This window comes from Agrilus planipennis, unplaced genomic scaffold (genome assembly GCF_000699045.2).
Source record: "Agrilus planipennis isolate EAB-ADULT unplaced genomic scaffold, Apla_2.0 scaffold166, whole genome shotgun sequence".
Taxonomy (NCBI): Eukaryota; Metazoa; Arthropoda; class Insecta; order Coleoptera; family Buprestidae; genus Agrilus; species Agrilus planipennis.
This window is the reverse complement of record NW_020442437.1, coordinates 86,731-110,680: the sequence shown is the minus strand read 5'-3', so window position 1 is coordinate 110,680 and position 23,950 is coordinate 86,731. Positions and strand designations below refer to the sequence as shown.

The following is a 23,950-nucleotide window of genomic DNA, read 5'->3' as shown; positions in this document are numbered from 1 at the left end:
TTTAAATCTTCGAGCATCTTTTTCTAATGATTCTCCACCTAATAAAATAAATAAATAAGTAATAAATAATAATAAAAAATCATGTGATATTTTTAACCTCAATTTAATGGTGATGATGGTATTATTAATGGATTCATGGTGAAATTTATCTTAATGACTATTAAAAAGCAATAAAAAAAAAATAGTGATTAAATTGCTGGCTTACCTGAGTTACTACACATTGTTTGTTTTTGTTTTATTTTTTTATTATTTTAAGAAAAAATACAAAATACAATTGACAAAGGCGTTTGCAAATTCATTTGGTAACTTTAAAAAATTTTCCCTAGGGGTCACCACAATATCGATGTTCCGAATAAAAACATCGAACATCGATATATCGACGACAAAAACATCGGAAAAAAGTACTCGATGTTTGAGAAAAAGTATCGATGTTTTGAAACATCGATGTAAATCGCCCATCCCTAACTGGCAGGTTATCCAATATGATAATTAATGGGGAGACAGCTCTATCCACTATTTTGTCATATTCGTCGTTTCTTTCCATACTGACTCCTTGATGAACTTCAAAGTCCAATAAGTAACCATTAGAGGTATTCAGACACCAATTCTTGAAGCCGAAACGATTAGGCGTTCCATGGATAAACTGTTTGCATCCGTGTTTTCCGTACTATTCTATTATTGACTCGTAGTTCAGTTCGGATACTACGGGCATGTAGTGTATTTGAACATTCTCCTTTAGCATTTTTCTGAAGGGTCTACACTTCCTCCTTTTATCGTTGTTTTCTTTCTTCGTGTTATCTATGTTATTAATACGATCTTCGTTCATTATTTCATAAAAAGGAACTCGCTCAAGCTTCACATATATAATCTGTCAGATCCCGATATATGAATGACGTTGAGAATGTGATAAAGCATTTTCTTATTTATCATCATCATCATCAATATCAATACCACCACCATTACCACCACATTTTTCTATCTTGAGCCAACCTTTGCATTTCCTTAAAACTAAAACATTTTGCGTCCTTAACTATTTGTAAACAGTAATCTAACCTAGGTCTACTCCTCTTAGTTCCTGGTTTTGCTTCTAATAGGTCTGTAACTAGCCCTTCATGTCTGAGAAGCTGCCCTACCAACCTACCGCAGCTCAATTTTGTTATTTACGAATTGTGTAAATGTAGTATTACTTATCCATTCATCCATAAACAGACACTTCCCACTATTAGCAACTATTTTGTTTGCCATAAAATTGATATTAAGGGATGCTCTAGCCTTTTCTGGAGGTGTTAAACTTATCCATGATCTAAACACGGCATATCTGCAAGTAATGTGACCAAAGTCTAAACTAAACTTTATGTTTTCATTTTTAGTTTCTTCCACTTATCGATCAACAATCGTTTTCAGTTTTTGGAATACGTTGATTTTTACTGATACTGCTCTGTTGTTGTGATAGCACTCTTTTGTAGTAATATCAATCTGTGTTAAGCTGATTTTGTTGGTTACAGTGATCTCGCTGTTGTCTGGAGAATTTAAAACTCTTTTCATATTATGCTTTCTTTGGGTCCATTTTCTTCAATTTGAACTTATTGTACTTTTTGGTTTTGTACTACTCTCAACTACTTTTAGTAACACTACAGATACTTTGGATTCTAAAAAACTCATGTTATTTGATCTATCATTAGTTTAAAATTTGACTTCATCATCAAGGAAACGAGTATTTGCAATGCAATATTTAGATGATCTAAGTTTGTATAAATCAGCAACGATGGAATCAAGTTTGGTGTCATTCGCGAATCCTAAGATTTAATAAAATATTCCACAGTCACATGTTTTGTAATAAATATCGTTCGTTTGCCACTCATTTGTGATCTATTCTGGTGCAGGATCATCAATAGTGGTTATTACCATCAGTTCGCCAAATACCGCACGCACTCGATATTTCCACTCTCTAACCTTTTCTCCGTTAAATGATTAAAAATTTTCTTATTCAGTTTATTCTCCAGTTTATTAAAGCACCTTTGTAGTATTTAAAATTTGTAGTCTGTTAGGTTATTGGGTGAAAGGAAACATTTTACGAGATTTTCGGAAACTTTATATTACGTTCACTAATTTTGAGTGTACCTAATTCAAGACTGCTTAAACTATATTTCAGCATTAAATTCAAACTCATATCCGAAAACTTATTTGTGGTTTAAAAGAAAATGACTCAGAAGTAATTTCGATGAACGTCTCGAAGCCTGTCTTTTGGTAGGGTGTTCTAATTTCGAACAATTTTTGTAATGCAAGTATGTGTGTTTAGTGATTGTGTTCGCGGTGTACTTAAAGGAAAAGTCATTAAATAATTAATTTTTATACTGAGATGACGGTAGAGCTAGTAACGGGCTATACACAAAAAAGGTAGAAAGTGTTTAAATCGCTTGACAAAACCTTGAAGGTGGTGTAGAAATGCCTTAACAAAATTACAATATCTAGGTGATACTCATTTATCTACTAATGTGTAGGTAACCTACATTCTTTTCTTCCTTTTGCATTCTTAATTCATGTTGAGGTGTAATTTACATAGCGGTGCACGCTGCGAGGAACAACTGTACTTAATTAATTTTTATTTTTATTTATTTAAATTAAGTGTAGCAGCAATTTGTTTATTTATCTTAGATGTTCGTTAACTGGCTTACATTTCCCATCGATGTTGCTGCAAAGTTTTATCACATTTCCCTATTTGATAATCTCCTACGTTGTCAATTCATGCTGACGACCTGCTTCTACCTGTAAATTGCTGTGGATTTCTTAATAATTTTTTTTGCAGTTAACTACACTGCTGACCTCAGGCTACGATTACTTATTGCATCTAGTATACACCTTCTAAAGCTCTACACTTGTGTTGCACCCTGTATAACTTTTTTGTACAGAATGAGAAACCCAACGTCTTAGCCTGAGCTTTTGAAGTACTTTTAAATAATTATAACTACAATACTGAATGCTAAAATTTAATTTTCTTTATATTAGTGCAAGTTAAAAAAATAATTAAATGGTTTTATTTAATTCAATTTAATGGTTCATTTATTTCGTTCATTAAAATATATTGCTGTTGCAAGTCAAGATTGTTGTATCAATTGTGATTACGTAAATGGAGCACTTACTTCAGTCGCTTATTACTACAATTAAATCGAACAACAAATGTTGTATTCGAGTACTTACGGAGTCACAAATATTTGTATTACCTGAATAAAAGTTTAGTTTTCTCACACTGTACATTTTAGATATTGTGTGTTGACAAAACTGAGGATGAAAGTAGAGAGAATTTAGGGTGGGGCTTTAATAGAACTTACTTTTGGAGTGCAGTTTTCAAAAGTGATGTACCTTTACAGCGTTTTCTTTTTTTTTTTTTTGATTCAGTTAATTTTCCAAACTGAACTTTTATGACCTTTTCAACACTTTTTTCATTGAGATTCCAATAGAAACTCCATAAACAATCCCGCTCGCAGTTCCAGTTGTTTTTGTTTGAAATTAAACATAGTTTTTAAAAAGAAACGTCATATAAATAAAAAAAGAAAAGAAATCTTTAAAGTTGATATAAGAAAAAATGAGGTATTTACAAATCCAAGCTAATAAAAAGTTCTCATTACAACCAGTATGACTGCATTTTGATGATTTTACAAGTTTTGCTGTACTTTGAGAAACACCTTGCTATTTCGATTGAAAGATGAATTAAAGTAGTCACGGAGGTTACCGTACTGGATAGAGTAGCTAAAAAGCCATTCATCACATGTCTCTTCGGCATCAGCCAGGCAAATGCACCTTATGGTTACCGATTCCTTCCTGCAAAACTAATTTGTTCGTTAATTCGATATGTATGTAGTATTTTATGAATGATAGATTGTCGTAAAACATTGTTGTTATTCTCCTTACTATGCTTGCTAACCCAACTCGTCAAAGGTTCCTATGTGAAGGGATTAACAATAACTAGTTAGGTACAGTATCCTATTAAAACACTTACCTATATGTTATGTAAATGTTCTTTATTTATACAAAGCGAAAGGAAATGACGTTTACGTTAGAAAACCCTTTTATTACATAGCAGAGCACAATAGTTCGAAAACGCGTTCCCTTATATGTGCCTAGGATTCATACTATGTCGAATTTGGTAATTTTGTATTTTAGATTAAGTTTAAAGAACTAATTAGCTTGTGTGCCAACAATTAAATGGAGATGCTTTTAATTCAATTCAAGACAAACACGTTTCAGTTACAAAACACTTTCATTAATAACATCACAATAACCACACCGTGGCTTACTTCTGCCACCTGATGAAGTCACAGTGTGCTGAACAGATTAATAAGGTTAAAAACATAAACGTTTAAAGTTCTGTTTCATCTCGTTATTAGAACAAAGGATCATTGAACATGATTTAATAATTTGCTAAGTTTATGTCCAGTAATTTAGGGCGATTCTACATAATCAAGCACTCAAAGTTGTATTACTGCTTAGATATATCAGCACATAACCTTATCAGAACCAAGTTGTGTATAACGTTCCAGGCAATCCATTTCCATGCAAACTACGTAAAGTGTGGAGCTATATTATTGAAGAAGGAATAACATTTAAATGAGAATACTAAATCATTTGCAAATGTCTAGCGTATTCTTAAAGACGGTGTAACAATACCAAAAGCAGTGCAACACTGATAGCCAATATACACCTTCTATCCTTGATAATATCAGTTTGCAGAGTGCCGGTGGTGTGTCAGGAAATTTGTTTTCACATCTTACATGTAGTTTCTGATATCTATGTCTCGTTCCACCTCTTTTGTAGTTAGACCTTTCGCAATACAAGGAATCCTTAAGTCGGGGTTAGATGTTTTAAATAAAATTAGCATAGCAATAATTAAAAGATTATAAATAATTGGTTAAAAACAGCTGTAATGAATTGATCATTCTCAAAATAAATATTAAACTACCTTGCACTGTTATGAAATATTGAGCTACATGTTATATAATGGCTCTGCTCTATATTATGTTGCAACGTAGCATTGCGACGGTTCTAGTAGTTACGTTTGTTGTACCTAGCGTCAAGCATATTTTTTGTTATTTTGACAATATCTACGTACGAGTTAGATGTCGTGTGTTTTTCCATTTTGGCTTTAGAAAAGTATGCTTTTCTTCCAGTTCTATATTTAGTTTGTGTAGTAAAACTTATCATGTCATCAGTAGTCTTTATTAATGATATTTAAATAACTATTTTGAGAAAACAGTGCCAAAAATTCATTTATGCGTCGTACTGATTCTAGCTCACGCCAATTTAATCTTGTATGACTAGTTATTAATTTTAATTTGATGATGAAATAAAGCGTTGTAAATGTCAAAAATTAGTTTATTTAAATAAGAACTTACAGCTAGGATTATTATTGGTCCCAGAACTAAGAAGTAACTTAACTTCTTTTCGACACAACATTTGGCATTTATAAAGTTTAACAAGAGTACGTTGGATAAGAGGGCGACGATGAGAAAACTAGTCCCTAAATATTTATCGCAAATACCGATTACTTGAACCTTCAAATTCTGATAACTCTGTGAGAGGTAACAACTAGCATTGTGGGTGATAATCCACACCAATTGGTAACAAAGTTTACATACCAAGAATGTAAATTTGGAAAATACATTTTACAACAGAAATGTACAATAGAATGTAGTTATAATGAATATTATAAGTAAATATTTTCGACATCAAACAGTATTCCTCGATTGATGTACAACTCAATGGATTTTCAACTTTATTTGTGGTGTCTAATAGTTCTGTCTCCTTAACTTTTCTTTGAANTAGAGATGGCATTAATAGACTGGAACACCGCTATGAGAAATGTATCAGCCTTGGAGGAGATTATTTGAGAAATAAAAAAAAAAAAATTTTTAAAAACCTTGTTTTTCTTGGTCAGGCCGGAAACTTATCAATCCACCCTCGTATATCAGCACATAACCTTATCAGAACCAAGTTGTGTATAACGTTCCAGGCAATCCATTTCCATGCAAACTACGTAAAGTGTGGAGCTATATTATTGAAGAAGGAATAACATTTAAATGAGAATACTAAATCATTTGCAAATGTCTAGCGTATTCTTAAAGACGGTGTAACAATACCAAAAGCAGTGCAACACTGATAGCCAATATACACCTTCTATCCTTGATAATATCAGTTTGCAGAGTGCCGGTGGTGTGTCAGGAAATTTGTTTTCACATCTTACATGTAGTTTCTGATATCTATGTCTCGTTCCACCTCTTTTGTAGTTAGACCTTTCGCAATACAAGGAATCCTTAAGTCGGGGTTAGATGTTTTAAATAAAATTAGCATAGCAATAATTAAAAGATTATAAATAATTGGTTAAAAACAGCTGTAATGAATTGATCATTCTCAAAATAAATATTAAACTACCTTGCACTGTTATGAAATATTGAGCTACATGTTATATAATGGCTCTGCTCTATATTATGTTGCAACGTAGCATTGCGACGGTTCTAGTAGTTACGTTTGTTGTACCTAGCGTCAAGCATATTTTTTGTTATTTTGACAATATCTACGTACGAGTTAGATGTCGTGTGTTTTTCCATTTTGGCTTTAGAAAAGTATGCTTTTCTTCCAGTTCTATATTTAGTTTGTGTAGTAAAACTTATCATGTCATCAGTAGTCTTTATTAATGATATTTAAATAACTATTTTGAGAAAACAGTGCCAAAAATTCATTTATGCGTCGTACTGATTCTAGCTCACGCCAATTTAATCTTGTATGACTAGTTATTAATTTTAATTTGATGATGAAATAAAGCGTTGTAAATGTCAAAAATTAGTTTATTTAAATAAGAACTTACAGCTAGGATTATTATTGGTCCCAGAACTAAGAAGTAACTTAACTTCTTTTCGACACAACATTTGGCATTTATAAAGTTTAACAAGAGTACGTTGGATAAGAGGGCGACGATGAGAAAACTAGTCCCTAAATATTTATCGCAAATACCGATTACTTGAACCTTCAAATTCTGATAACTCTGTGAGAGGTAACAACTAGCATTGTGGGTGATAATCCACACCAATTGGTAACAAAGTTTACATACCAAGAATGTAAATTTGGAAAATACATTTTACAACAGAAATGTACAATAGAATGTAGTTATAATGAATATTATAAGTAAATATTTTCGACATCAAACAGTATTCCTCGATTGATGTACAACTCAATGGATTTTCAACTTTATTTGTGGTGTCTAATAGTTCTGTCTCCTTAACTTTTCTTTGAAGAAGTTTTATGCGAGTCTAATTTTCTGGCAATTTAGTTAAATTTGATTTACTAATACCTGACATTACGTTTATGTTTAAATAGTAGTTGTCGTAACCGTATTGTTACGTACATAATAATGAATACATTATGTTGTCTAAAGTCGTTAGTCAATTTGTATCAGAAACGTTTATTGATATAAGTAGATAAACTATTATGTTATAGTACACACAAAAGATAGAATATTTTCCACCTTATACCCCGGTTATGGGGTAGAAGTCGTTTGTTCATGTAACATAATATACCTAATAATTAAATACAACATTCTGAGAACTGGAGCGAGCAACGTCTTCTATTTGTTGTCGTTCAAATGCAGGGCAGAGCGACACCCCTTAGCCTGATAATTAATTGGTCGCCGGTCACCCTGAAATCTGTACTCCCTTTACATTTGTTTAAGGTCTACCACGTTACCCTTCTCCGCGTCCTCATGTAGTTATACAATTTCTTACTGCATAAAAAAATCGGAATTAGCTTGGACAGTTAAATTTAAGTTTACTATTTGAACCTGCAACTAATTTCTGTTTTCTTTTTATAAATAATATTTACAAAATATTATTATTTCACTTCATTAAACCCACTTTTAGTCCTATAATAGAGTAATCATACAATCTTCCACTTAGTGCCTAGCATTTCTTGACTTTGTCTCAGTCTGTTTCAATTTGGCTATTTCGATTAATACTTTGATATTTACTTCATATTTTCACCAGTTTGGCGTTTCTTCAACTTGTTTAAAACATTCGAATTTAACTAAATTATTTCCACTTTGGAAACTAACCACTTTGGTATTTAAGTAACTTATTTCCACTTATATCCGAAAAATAATTCAAACGGACTCTTTCCCGTACTTTCATTTATTGAAAAGTTTAATCCTTAGGAAATCTTATGCATTAATTGGTCTCATTTTTGCTTGTTATCGACTGAGGTTGCGATGCAAGAAAGAATTGTTTAATTGAACCGCTCAGCATGACCATTTGCCTTCGGCGTCACAGTGACATTAAGAATAACTTATACCTTAATTATAGTAACAGTTTAATAAATTTTTATTAGTATAACAAGTTCCCTTATCAAAAACTATTCTTGTTGGATTTCCAAATGTATTCACAATATTTACTACAAACTTTATTAGTGATCGTACATTAGTTGGCTGAACCGCTTGTAAAAATACAAATTTTGTAAAACTATCAACAGCTACAATCAAATCGAATGAGTTGGGTGGGCACTCGCGCTAAAGAAACGAAATTAGGAATGAGAGGAAGTGAAGCAGTTCAGACTAGAATGTGGCAGGGCCTTCTGAAACGGTCGTTTCGTTTAGGGGCGAAGTCGGCAAGTGTCGAGATGGACGGGTTTAGATGACCTGACACTGAGGCTGAGATTATCCGCGAACTAAACTGCAGCCTTAGGATGTGAAGGTAGATCAGTTTTTTTCAGAATTTGCATGTTCCTGATAAACCAGGGATAGTTGAGTGCGGAACGTAGAATCTGCATGTAAGTGCCTTGAAGAATGTGTAGGCGGTGGGAATCGGCACTGCCCTAAATGAGGATGGCGTAGAAGCAAATGCTTCTGATAATTGCGTTGAACGCACGAATTTTAATTTGATGGGAGATGGAGCTGTATTGGACGAAGGGCTTGAGGGAGATAAAGGCAGTTAGGGCCTTGGCACGGGTGGAAAGGATGTTCTTTCGCCATGTCAGTGTCTTGTCGAAGACGACGCTTTGGTAAGTAACGGTACTTGCTCCATTTGGTGTGGGAGTTGCTAACGGTAATGGCGGGAGGTTTTCGGGTCCTACGGGAGAAGAAAATTGCTTCCGATTTGGCCTCGTTAATGGTGAGTTTCCATCTTCTGTACCAATTTAGTAGCAGGGGCAGAAACTTGTTAATTTTTGCGGAGCACTGGAGAATGGTTTTGACGAAGTTCATGAAGGCGATGTCATCGGCGTGAAGAACTGTGACAATCGAAGTGTTGGACGGCATGTCTGCCAGAAAAGGTTGAATAGAAGAGGGGACATCTTTGAACCCTGGGGGACACCAGCCGTTACGGGTTTGCTTGCGAATATAAAAGAGAGCCAACGCGGACACGGACAGTTCTGTCAGAGTGGAAGGAACGGAAAACCCCTATTAGAAAATGTGGAGTGTTGAGGGCGATAAATTTGGTGATGAGACCTTCGTGCTAAACTCGATCGACTGCTTGCTCAAACAGAAGCAAAGTAGTGCAACGGCGCTTATTTAGGGTGTCAGAGATGTGTTCGAAAAGACGGAAAAGTTGATGGCCGGTGCCGTGCTGTCTGCGGAAACCGTGTTGAAAGTCGGGGAGTAGATTTTTTCTCTACACGTGGTCAAGAAGCCGGTCCAAATGGATGGACTGAACTACCTTGCTCAGTGAACTGAGCCGGCTAATAGGCCTGTAGTTTGAGAGAGAGCCGAGAGGTTTCCCTATTTTGTGGGGAGACAGATGACGGTGGCTTCTTTCCAGACCGGAGGAAAATGGTGGAGCCGCATGATAGTCTGTGATGTTGCAGAGTGCGGTTTTGTGTTTTGATGGTAGAACTTTTAGGATACCGTTGGGAATACCGTCCGCGTCGGGGGATTTTCTCTTTTTCGTAGATCGGATGGTGAGGATGATTTCACGGGGGGATGTGTGTTTAAAGTCGAAAATAGTTGGGACGAAGTTTTAGGAGGCGATATTGGTTCGCTCGTCGACAGGGCCGGGGAAGTGGAGAGCACTGGAAACAGAGAAAGTCTGCGAAAATTGCAGCTTTTTCCTCATCTGAAGTGAATACGGAGCCGCTTTGTTTTAGCGGCGGGTGGTGCTGGACTTTGTTTTGAAGAGAGCGGATCATTTCCTAAGTGCTTTTGGGATGTATTTCGGCCTAGGTGCGGTGTGCGGGCACACGGTGTTTTTGCCACAGATGGCGGTTTTGTTTTTCCTCTTGATGATGGTAAAAATATCTGCGGGGAGGTGTTTCTCTCGGGGAGGAGGAGGGGCGGAAGGTCGTGAAGAGCTCCATTGCACTGGTAATCTCGTTTGATCGCAGATTGATAGTTTTATCGGGTTTTTGCTTTTGTGCGAAGTGAAGTACACTTGATGGAAGATGTTTCGATGGTGTAGCGAAACGGTGGGATCAACAGAAAAAGTGACATTCTTTAAGACGAAAATTTCATGAACGTCAGGAAGTTGATTGTTGAGGGCGGGGAGGTACGTAGAATCTGGGTGCGCTTCAACGCCAAAGTTGAGGTCTAGAACTTTGACAAGAAGGGAAATGCCTTTCTTGTTAGTGTGTTAGCAGCCCCAGGGAGCGTTTGGCATTGAGATTGCCTGCGGCGATCACCGGGACGTTCGGGGGGAGGATGGGCCCATCTGAAAGATTTAGTTCCGATAGGAGGGAGTGAGGGGGCCGGAAGTTAGGAAAACTTCAATGCGAACTGTTTCTAATATTAGTGACAAAAGAGATGGGCCTGTGTTTTAAAGAGTTTCTGGCGAGAATAGTTAAGCCACCGCTCGGGTGTTTTCACCGTGCCTGCTATAGGATGTGAAGTTTGGGACTAAAATTTGACTTTCTACGATAAGTGAGTTTCGGTGATGTAGGCAACATCGATTGACTGTACCTCGAGGAAGTGTTCGAGTTCAGTTAATTTACTTCTCATGCTTTGAGCATGCCAAGTAATTATTCAGTCATTATTTGGGTGGACGTTTTTATGAATGGGTGGGTGTTTGGAGGGCGGCAACCATGCTGACCATAATTTAGTTATTAAAATATTTTCGGTATGTTCACATTGAACATCTTCAATACATAATTCATCTCGTACAGTTAGCTGTTTTGATTTATAACAAATAGGCAGGTCAAACATATTAACAACTGATATGAATCCAAACTTAGCGGATGTGATGTATCCTTACAATGCATGCTCCTACAGACATATATTTTTCTTATCTTGCTCGAAATATAAACACTTCCAGCATACGCATACACACAACAAGAGGTAAAGTCAGAATGTCAGAGTTTATACTTTCGAACAAGAATAAATATGCCTCGGTTTTGGGGTAGAAGTCGTTTTCTCTTGTAACATAACAACATTCTAAGAACAGGATCGGGCAACGTCTTTCATCGGTTGTCGTTCGAATGCAAGACAGAGTGACACCCTTTAGGCTGATAATTACGAGTCGTCGGCTGCCCTGAAATTTGCAGTCGCCTTGCAATTGTTTACAATTGGTTCCCGACGGCTGTTGAGTATGGCTGGAGACAAGGGCCGGCAGATGATCGACAACCTTTATACTAGAGACGTGGAGGGCAATAGATCATACTCTGAATTTTCGAGAAGGATGGAGATTGTTCGGAAGAATTCGATGGTAGTATAAACAGGCCTCCGGATGTTAGCCGGAGTTAGTATATGAATAGCTGATCAGCAGTATACATAAAAGATGTGAGGCGAACAGCAAGTGGTATAAATAAATAGACAAGAACAAGAGAATTATAAATACTGTCTGACATAAATAAGAAGTATTTTAAATATCTAAATAGTCTTACGTTTAAATAAATAACTAATATAAACAGACGAGAAATAAATACAATAAATACAAGAAAAATTCCTTACAGTATACCTTATTGGTTTGCTAACCGTAATCGCAATCGCACAGCAGCCTGCGCACAGCACAGCCAAAGAAGGGATCAAAAACGTTGTCTTAAATTGAACAATTTAAACCACAGTTGGTCCAGATTCATTTCACTATTAGCAAAGGTGCAAGAATATTTAGTCAGATCTCTACTGTCCACAGCAGCAACAAAAACCACGACTACATTAACGATAGCTGCTAAACCTTGACCCAAATACTAATGTATTTGTTTTACATCTATTCTCAAACCGTTTAATGAAGCGTATAATTAGAAACCCTTATACTGCTCCCTCACAATAAGTTGCAGTAAACTCTTTCAAATTAAAAATAATGCTAGCAGGTGGCATCCAAAAACAAAGATTGCTGTGTTAACATCTTTGGAGCACAACAATAAAAGAAATTGAAAAATATGGACAATCATTTAAAGACAACGTAGGAAGTATTTCGGGAATGATTTTTTATTATGACAATTTCCTTTTAGTGTGAGAACTGTAAGAATAAAAAGTATCGATTCAGTAGTTAAGCTTTAAAATAGAAGATTACCTGTTGTGAATATGTTTAAGTAGGTACTGAAAGTCTACTTTAATTTTTCCTTAATATCGTTAAAAATGTTCCTTCTCAGGAAATTAACAGTAGGTGTATCGTTTTATAGATAATATTGAAGAAATCAGACAAGGCCGTTTTCCCATCTAGATTATTGTCGCTAGTTTCAAGCGTAGCTGTAAACTTTAGTTATGGGTAGCTGATTGTTTACAGCTGACGATTTACAAATGATGAAATGTCTAGGGAAATGCTCCGATAAAGAATAACAAAAAGTTGGAGAGATTAATAGTACTAATTTTTTTAAAAATGATGGTGAAATGAAGGCAAGATTTTGTTTTTCATTCCTTAATTAAAATTCATGTTAATTATGTCCTTTTGTAATTTGGTAGTAGCAACAAAATTTAATCTTTTCGTCATTTGAAAACCCAAAAGTACAGACGAGCAAACGAAACCTAACAAAATTATTATTAAAACAAAATTATTGATTATCTCTCGTCATTCTTTGGGAAAACATCGTTAGAAAAACTTACTCAGAGCCGCCACTGATAGAAGTAGGTTCTTTTACGCAGCACAGAGAAAGTGTAAAAAAGGGTCATCGACGTTCGTCAAGCGAAAAATCCGCTATTTACTGAACGACGAAGACTTTCACGAAGAAGGCACGGAAATGAGAAGAAAAACAAATGTGCCGTTAACTAAGCAGCTTTAGCGTAGACTGTTGAGACATCGTTTTCGTAAAAGGCGTTAAACGGGTCCGATCTAATTAGGACTTTTCCATTTTGTGGCCCTGTCGCTCCTTTGGGAACAGTATACGAAATAAGCAAAATTTCTGTTCTAGAGTATCGTATCGGTGTCATAATTTGAAACCATAAAACGTTGTAAGAATAAATGACGTAAAAATATTTGTGTTTAATGTTTACAATTTATCATGCTTATTATATAAATATTGGTGAATTTATATCTAGTTAAAAAAAATTTGTAGAAAAATTAAAACGAAGGTATCTGCCAAGTATCTTTGAATTTATTTGCAAACTCGTGTCGATGTAGAGAGTAATAACTTATCTACAGTACATAGTAGATGTCACGGCGGCAATTTAAAATTGTTGGACGCGATTGGACAGTTTCGTAGGCCACATTGTCGATTTGATTGGTTCTTTCAAATTTGATATGATAGACGTCTGCCCCGTGACCCGTTTGCATGTAGTAAAAAACGATGATTCGTTTAACTTGCAATATTTGAGCGATTCGAACCGTGCGTGGTATACACATACAGTGTTTGTTCAAATGGTTTTTTGTTATCTATTTTAACTTTAATATAAAAATAAATAAATTAATTNAAACAGTCCCTGTAGCGTTGCAACAATGAAATCAAAGCTTCCCTATGTTCGGCGTTCACAGGACCGATATTTATTTCCTCAATTGATAACAATGGAAGATCTTCAATTCTCATACGCAGTACCATTTCGTTTGGAGAAGTCTGAGCTGGAGCAGAAAGCCAAGCCCTAGCTATAGGTTTCTTGTTTCCTAATTGAATATCAAAGTCAGATAAATTGATCACTGGTATAACAGATTCTCCATTAGGTTGAATATTAATAATTGCTCTTGGAATACAATGCTCTGTGCCTCTTTCTAGTCTAAAACTTGACTCCACAAAATAATCGCCGCTAATTTCACTACCTCTTGCTTCAACCACAACATTTACCACATGTTCTTTAGGAATGAAAACTGTGCTTTTAGCAAACAATTCAATTTTTTGATTTCTAGGAAAAACATTCCCGATATTGTTAATATCACCCTCCGTTATAATTAACTGTTTGTTATCTTTGACCACCACAACACCTGGAAGTTCAGTAAATGGGTGCCCTACTAAAATAGGCACTTCTAATATAAAGTTAGGTACGACGTGAGCGCACACTTCCGCTTTAACACTATCTATACTTAATAAAAATTTTGTTGTTCCTAATGCTACACATGTTCCGTTTCCAAAACCCTTAATCACTATTTGTTTAGTAGTATTGTAACTTAAACCTAACCTTTGACCTTCACTTAATTTAATAACTATACAGCTACTTCCAAAATCTATATATGCTTTAGATGATTGATCATTAACAGTTACGTCCTTAAAATATTTTGCATTTGGTGAAAAAGAGTGATCGTCGTCCTTGTTGACGCCTAGTCATGCTATAGATTTCACTTCCTCTCCCCTCTTCCTTTTTTTTATACGACATTCATTCTCCAAATGCCCGGTATTACGACAATAGTCGCATCGTTTTTGTTGGCAATCTTTGAACCGATGTCCGGATTTTCCGCATTTAAAGCATTTTGATGCATAGTCTTCGTTTTGTCGGCCATCTCTTTTTCCTCCTGACTGCAACCGCCGATCATTTTTATAAGTAGGTTTAGCTATCGGTCTGCTTGTTGAAGGTCGTAGGTCATGCAAGGTACTCAAATAAAGGTGAAGTGTTTCTGGTGACTGAAAATTTCCGGCCTTAGCCGACGCTTTAACTACTACGTCGTCAATACCACCCAAGGTACAAGAAACTGCTTCAACTCCCGTAATTTTGCAACGATTTAACAATGCTACCTTTTCATAATAATATTTTGAGTAATTCTCATCGAATCGCTTTCTTCGTTTAATCATTTCAGTTAATACTTCGTAGTAATCACGCGTAGATGGGAACGCTAATAAAATTTTCTTTTTCCACTCAGCCCAAGAATATTTTGTCGTACTTAACCCTTTGTACCAAACTTCCGCTAAACCGCGAAGTTTAGATAAAGTATAGTATATAGTCGCTTCTTCAGACCATCGAAAAACTTCCCGCAATTCTTCGATCTTGTTAAGCCAAATTTCTGAATTGATTTCTTTGTCTTCAGGATTAAATATAGGAACAACTTCCCCATTAGCCGCCCCAAAATTCGAAGTGTTATAATCTCGATTTCGTAATAAATTTGACATAATAACTGCCAAACGATCAGTTGGGTCATTTATCTCAGACGACGCAGTACTATTACCTGCTTCAGGAACGACCTCGAGTGTCTGCACATTCGAGGGTTCAGCTGTTTGTTTTCTTTTTTGTCCTCTACCCATTACGATAGAATGTAGATAACTAATTTACGAAGAAACATAAATATCTTATAACTTTCGTTAATTATGACTCGTCATGAAACCTTGACCATTCTGAACACCCTGTATCTGTTAGTTTTACGAGTTAACGACCCCACACCTGAATTTGTAAGGGGGAGAGAAGATAGACACGCTGGTAGATAAATGCTTGCACTTGTAATAAGTAAATAAATAAATAAACTGTATCTTTCTTACATAAGTGATTTAGTATACATCAAAGTATTTATATNTTTTTTTGCCTAAATTTTACAATACGTCACTGCTTACAGGCACAATGCACCTAATTCTAATTAGGTACAATTTTTTGTAAACGAATGTTTTCACTTTAGCTTTGAAATATATTGTTCTTCGGATCATTTTAAGCAGACAGTTTAGGAAGCATGTAGAAGAATGTAAGTTAATACATCTAATTTTTCGGATAACTTTAAGAAATTGAATTTGTTTAGTTTGAAACACTATATGTTAACATTCAGGATACATTTACCTGCCTTTTCCTTTAAGCCTTAATCTGGAAATTTAAATATTAACAATATTATTGGTGTACCCAAATATCGTATGCAGGTAATTTAGGTATAAGTTTAGTGTATCGACTCTTTGCAGGTAACAATATCTTCAAAATAGTTGTAGACAGGCTTAAACTTATATACAATTATTCAAATAATATTTGAAAACTAATTAGTTACCATCTTCACCCCTTCCTCTGTCAGGATAGAAATTGTGTTCATATATACATTGATACAATTCATAGCACTTCATAACAATTTCATATCAATTCATTATCAAATCATAAAGTTCAGCATTTTAGTTGTAAATATCTGCCTAAGGGTCCTCAATATATGTACACATTTTGTAGCAGTAACTGTATAAAGTATAAATAAATATTACTAAGTGCAGTTACCTATGTTCTTTCTCACAGAAGTAGATTATTTGCACTTAAGCTCCGATCATAAAATTTGTGTGCTCCCTCATAGGAGAAAGAAGTGGCGCGGCAGCGCGAAACAAATAAAAACACTGTAAAAAGAAAAACAGAATTGCAAGATAGTGATTGCGTGCCATAACGCGCACAACGATGTGCTAGGTCGAATAAAAGATAAGTAAAATTTAGGTAGTCAAGAAATAGAGAGTAAGCTCAAGTGAATGTGCTAAGTGAGACAAAAAAGAGAGGGTCGAGTCGTTCGCCAAAAAAAGACGCAGAAGGCAAGGAAGGGTGTTTATTCAAGTTGGTACTTGACGCGATAAATAACAAAACTAGGATGGGTTATGCTTTGAAAAATTAACTGGAAAATAATATAGAATTTAGAAAAGAATTTACCAACACACACGTGCGATCCAATTTTCTTTCCAAGTATAAAACATTTTCAATAAGAATGATTATTTACAATTATTTTATTAATATATGGTAATTGGGTATTGCTGTTGTCACCTCTCATAACTTAGTGGCCAGAGCATTGGTGGGTAAAGCCAAAGGTCCAGGGTGTGACAACAGCAACAAATTTTTTCCTCATTAACCTGAGGTAGTTTATAGTGGGAGAAAATTAAATGAATTTTCACATTAATGTTTGGTTTTAACCCCCATTAAATGTCAAAGTGTTTCATATTTAAAGTTTTTATATTGCAATATAAGCAAAGCTAAGCAAAATGTTTTATTATTATTCTTTATCCCTATAAAAACTTAACCAAACAAGTAATTCCTTCAAAAAATGCAAAGAAATATGAAATGAAGATGCAATTTTAAGAAAATTCTGAATTACAATCAACATATAAATTTAAAATGAAGAAGGGGTGTTTGTTTTGTAAATATGTTAATACGGAAGAACTACAAAAAAAGCAGACTATTGAAACAAGTGATACTGAATTAAAAAACAACTTGTAATGGGAGTGAGAAACAATCTTTTAGATAACTTAAATAAAAGACAAAAATACACAATAAACACGTTTCGAAAATCGTAGTAATGTCAAAAGATAATATGCAAGTCCAACACCTAAAATCTTTAAATCCAACAAAGGTGGTAGTATCTTTATGAAATGTGAAAAAAAGAAGATATGCTTTAATTAAAGACTATAAATAAAACGCCAAATCACCTCTAACATCAAAGTAAACGTACAACCAAAAAAGAAATGTACAACAAAACAAAGTTTAACAAAAACAATGGTAAATGTCTCGTAAGGTTACTGTACTCAAACAAAAAGACAATAAAAGACCTGGCACTTGAACTAACACCAAGCGTTTATATTAACATAAGAAACAGTTTATACGTATAGGTCATCGATGCCGTAAAGTTTTTAATGATATCAACAATAACGTGTGCTGTAGATGTGAAACAATAAACGGCCACAGTCTAAATAAATGTACAAACTTCATGTCGGTACTGTTTTTGATAACCATTGATCAATAGATTGTAAGCAAAAAGAGAAATTAAAATGCACCAACTGTAACCAACGACAAATATGACTATAAGAGAGATACCAAACATTTACCGACAGACTCTTCAACGTGTGAAGCAATTAAAGCAAAAATCGAAACAAAAAATATAAGAAAAATCGATATTGGTTTTGAAATTTTAGATTACAGTATGCCTTTTTGAGAAAATACCGGTTACAGGCATGTAGCAACGATGTAGATAGTTAGTAATGAAGAACATGATGATATTATTATTAATATGCTTTCCAAGATGAAAACAAATTGATAGTTTAAAACGTATTACATACTGTTAACAAAACAATTAAGTAGTGAATTGTAAAATTTATTAAAATATGACAGGCAACAAAGGAATTGCACCACAAAATATGAACGGCTATGTAGCCGAGATAAGTTATATATGCTCATATTCTATGTAGTAGATTCAGAAACAGAATGCATATTAGAATTAAAAACCAATTGTGACTTAAATGTAGTTAAAAGAATTGATTCTGTAATAAATTATAGTGATTATGAACTAACAAAAAATACTGAGAGGTATTCTCAGGTATAGGGTGTATAATAAACCGGATCACATCTCCTTAAAGTAGCCTTAAGTAGAGCGACCTTCTCAATGGGTCAATGCCATAATAATAGTAACAGCCAAATGGAAAATTGCGTATATGTTTAGACTTAAAACAGTTCAGGAATATTGCCCAATTCCCACTATTGTAAGGGTGAGAGAGAAGATACGCTGGTAGATAAATGCTTGCACTTGTAATAAGTAAATAAATAAATAAACTGTATCTTTCTTACATAAGTGATTTAGTATACATCAAAGTATTTATGTGGTCAACTAACAGGTGTCAGTATGGTCAGGTCCATGTCCATGGCTGGGTCTAGCCTATAAATAAAGAAAACACAAGTGTGAGCGCTCGTGTCCCTCTCAACAAACATATGTGTGAGTTGATAATTCGTGTTCTATTGGCATGATTGTCAATGTATTACTGAATACATCAGTTACTGAAGAATGATACTGAGACGTACAATGGACATAAAGGGCAGACTCGCATTATGTCCGCTCCAGTATCACCCTTAGACGCAAAGGGCTGAACTCGCAATGTGCTCTCTTCAGATACTAGGGTTTGACCATTTATTTGGCATGGTCGGTACTGAGGGGTGCAATGGTCACAAAGGGCAAACTCGCAGTGTGACCTCTCCAGCTACCTTAATGAGAAAACTATCAGAAAGGGCGAACTCGCGTTGTGATTTTCTCCAAGTGACTACACCAAAGCCACGTACATACGAATTACCAACATCGAGCAATTATTTATCAATGATATTATTCATGCAAAATATCCATTTATCAAGTGATTCAAAAGGTAGACAAATATAACAGGCAGAACGCTCAGTGAATAAACTCACCCTTTTGTAACAACAACACTGCACACATTCACTGTCTTTAATTCATTGCCCTGATTAAGTTTAAGACGCAGGGAACGGGATAGTTAAAATATATAGTATATGTATGTATATACAAGACATTCCCATAGCTACATAGGTAATCTAGGGACGGAGCGAGCTTATGAGAAGTGTTATTCTAGTCTAAACAAATGAGTCCTTGAAATATTTTCGAACATACTGCCCTTGGTTGGCTTTTATTTTAGGGTGTATTTGAAATATTATATATTGAAATAATCTGAGTTCTTACACTATAGATTAAATAATTAGTGATTTGACAGGGGCAAACATATTCAGCACTCTAGATGGTAATAATGGGTTTTATCAGATAGTCTCAGATCAAGAAAGGACAAATATCGATACGTTTGGAACTGCATTTGGTAGATACAAATTTTTAAGGGCCTTTAAACTGCACTGCAGTCAGTGCTCATGCATGCTTTATAATGACAGGATTAATGTTACACCCAAGAAGTTTTGGAGAACAATTAAGGCAAGAAACAAAGAAACATAAAGAGATACATGTTTTAAAAGAATTATTCTTGAAGGTTGACTAAATAATAATGCAGATAATTTAATAATATTCGCATAGTATAAGAGTAACTTATGTGTCATTGATAATATTATTTTTAAGAATAAATACATTGTTATACCTTAACAGTTTAAGATGACAAATAATAAAGCTCTATATTTTGGCTACGTATGGAAATACATGAAGCAAAAAGTTTCTAATTGTCATTTATGCCAAAAATGCTCAAACTCACAAAAAGAAGTTATTACGGAACCACGATATAGCTTCTCTATTATGAAATAAAGTCAGATGCGATATATTTGAAATCAATCTGAATCAATATTTGTTATTAATCAATTATTACTTCAAATTCATAGATGTTATCTATACATTTGAAAGGAAATACTGCAATTCAAAAAAAAATAGCCATGGTTTTAAAAAGATAGATTTCCTTCGTTTGGTACTCCTTTAATATTGGATTCAGATGGGGGACCCCAATTCACCTCATACTAATTTCCAAAATCTTTAAAATAATGACAATTTCAGTATATTTGTTTATCGCCGACATATGCACAATCAAATGGGTTCCTGATGTTGCTCAGAAGAAATCACATTTATAAGGTAAAGTTAGATAGTGGATCAATTTTAACACAAAATAGAAGATTCAGTAAACATTTAAACGTAAATAAGAATAGTAAGGATAAAAACGGCAAAACTGATCAACCTCAAACCTTACATAGGAAAGAAAATGTATATATACCCTTTGAAAATGGTCAGGAAAGTGTACGTCAAGCAGTTACAGCTGTGTAGAAAAATGCAGTGCAAGATCGAACTGTAAGTAGCGAAATGTTAGGGTCGTGTTAGGTCGTAACAGAGACATAATGGTGCATCGAACAGTAACAGTGAAGGATTGTTTGTTGTGTAGGGTTGTTAAATAAACAAAAAGCAACGTCTTCTAGACGTATTAAGAAATGTCCTCGAAGGCAGAAACTTTTACCTGTAGAAAGACGGATATAGGTATCTCAAGATGAAAGTAAATTGATAATTTAAGGCTCGCTACAATTAGCAAAATTTTACCTAAAGAAGCATTGATTGTATATGAAGACGACACTGTCCTCCGTGTTCGTGGTAATACTTAGGGAAAAGTGGAGAACATAACAAATAACTGTTTAATTAAGGTCAAGGAATGGTGGACTGTAACTTAACGAATAATACTAGAAAGGAGGTGCATATAATTTGTACGAATTAATCCCCAATCCACAAACATTAATATTTGAAAGTAGAATGAAGATTCGGGCTATAGGGTCGTAGTCTAAGTGAACTATTGTGTCCAGACGTTTCGTCAGTCGCTGTCGAGACTTCGAGATATAATCTTCGTTCACGTTGTCAACGCAACACTACCACCGAGGATGTCAGCCGCAGTAGCTGACGAAACGTTTTTCTTGTAAATCTCTACATATTGTCTATTTTACTTGTGAATTTATTTGTTGCTCTAAAAAAATTTTTTTTTGTTTCTAGAGTATTAAACTTTTCGTTAATATTGTCGGTAATGGGGATCGTTGTTGACCTGCTATAATATAATTTTCTCTTCTGGATGTTATTATAAATAGGTTATACGTAGGATATTCCTGAGGGTTGCACTACTCGGAGCTAGATGGCGATAACAAGTCGACTCTGACAAAGTATTACTTGGCGAAATTATAGATTATTAAGATCATTCCCTTGAACGGTAAAATATTTTAATCGTTCGTTGCGTTTAGTAGTGAAAAATACTTAGTCCAAGTGGATTTTTGCTCCGTTCGTTGGCTTGTTACTTTTTTATTTGTAATTTCACGTAAAGCACTATTAAACACTTTAAAGGAACGAAACACGCAGTCGATGTAAACGGTGACACAACCACGCTCGCATCCAAATAAAAATAATTTAATAATATAATAATAGTAGTAGCCTACCTATCTGTATAATTGAGGAACATAGAAAATGGCTGAGAATCACCACGATGTGAGTGAAGACAGCAAACCGCCTTACCACCTTTTTTCATGATCGTGGATTCGACTCCCCCGATTATTATTGTTCCGCTACATAAACGGTCGCTAATTGACCTACTAACGTAGTATAGTAGGTGTTAGCTTGCAGTTTTAACTAAATAATTTAGATGTACCAATTTTATACTAGTAATCTAAATATAAATTTATGGATACTTTACATCGCCCCCGTCGCGGAAAAAATCGGGTACCTGCAGTTTCGTTACCTCCTTTATATATCTACATCTAAATTTGCAGGGGTTAGAAATTCACACAATTGTACAGTCATCCCTATTTTATCGTAATAGGCCTTTAATGTTTAATAAATGACAACACGAACACTGAGCACTACCTTTCCTATTTCTTCCTTGTGCTATAAAGCGTTCAATTCTTCTTTTTCGAAATTTTCTTCTTTGTCCTTTATTGACAACCTGTCAGCAGAACTACCCCACCCATCTCGATTTGTCGAAGATTCCATTACCAAAACCATACCGCCCAAGAATTACTCATTTACTTGTTGCAAGGTGAAATAACCGTACCATTGTGACATCCTCTTTTGTTAGTGGAAGGACTCTTCCATCCTATTAAACGCGTCCTGTTTAGACGAGAAGTGAAATACGTAAGTCATGTATAACAGGGTGAGTGAAGACGGTAATCCGTCTCACTACCTTATATCTACCTTATCGTAATCTTTAATTCGATTCCTCACTCCTGACTCGACGGCCGTATTATGATTAAATCCGCTATTTAAACGGTCGCTGATTGACCTACTAACATAGTAGGTTGGTAGGTGTTAGTATGGAATTTCAAATAAACAATTTAGATGTACCAACTTTGTGCCAGTGACCTAAATAAAAATTTATAGATACTATGTAACAATACAAAATGGAACATTAATATCAATAATGAAAAACAGAAAAGCTAAAGTATGTGCTAGATATTGTTTACAAATTAGAAACCTAAACCTACATTGTAAAATAAACTTATAATGTGGCCTATTTAACGCTTTTTACAAGTAGTTTGCAAACTAAAATAGCATGGGGTCAAACCGACTCGAACAATACTGCAGGGTTAATTCAATTGAGATGTAGTTGATACTTTGTTTATTCTTAGCCAAAATGCAGACGAGGACGCTTTGTGAAAGGAGCGTAAATGTGCGAAACGAGAAACTAAGGCGAAAATATTTTAATTTCAGAACCACTGTGTTGAATGAGAATGTGAAAGAAAAGTAATATTGAGATGGCGATCTAAAATAATGAGTTCTTTGATGAGTTCTTTCAAACAAAAAGGCATCTTTTCTTTTATAAAGTCATTATCATCATAAAGAGTAGGCGGTGGTACTATTATAATTAAAAATCCGCATTACGAATCGGTATCTAAACCTTTTGCTTATTGTTTCTCAATGTTACACCATCTATTCAGATACATAATTCTAATGAAGCTAAAAAGTCTGTAGATACTTCTATTTCAGGCAATTACTTAATAACCATGGTATTTTCTTATGCTTTAGTCAGAGGCGGATTAAATGTCGAGAGCGCCCTAGGCTAGCACCTCATAGACGCTCGACTGGCGGTAATATATTCTGCAAAATAATTTTTGTAAGGTACTTTTTTTAAGTTTAAAAATTTCCGCGCGCGCTTCTTTCTAACCTTGCGCCCCTGGGGATGTGCATAGTTTGCATTACGGATAATCCGCCACTGACTTTAGTCAATGTATTATTGTATGTAGTATTATTCGAGAGACGATGTCATCAAATTTTTTAAACAAGCAATTTTAGTACATTTATCTAATGTGCAAAATTTATTTCAGAAAATAGGTAATTCCTTAGTATTTTAGGTATGTGAATTAATATCGAATATAATATGTAATTAATATAAGTTTTGTTTTTAGTAAACATTTATTCACAAATAAATAATTAAAAAAAATATTATTTTCTAAAAGTTGTTTTATTTTACAGAAGCT

At 34.6% G+C, this 23,950-nt stretch overlaps 1 protein-coding gene across 1 annotated transcript in view; it reads right to left on the bottom strand.

Annotated features, from left to right (window-relative positions):
* Window positions 1–10,593: 10,593 nt before the first annotated feature.
* The window catches only part of LOC112906361, a 31,651-nt gene continuing 18,294 nt past the window's right edge, over window positions 10,594–23,950 (bottom strand). The window contains exons 3-4 of the mRNA XM_025980319.1: window positions 11,330–11,495; window positions 10,594–10,679 (exon numbers count right to left, since the gene is read on the bottom strand). Coding sequence (XP_025836104.1) covers window positions 10,594–10,679; window positions 11,330–11,495 — 252 coding nt within the window. The remainder of the gene's footprint in view (window positions 10,680–11,329; window positions 11,496–23,950) is intronic.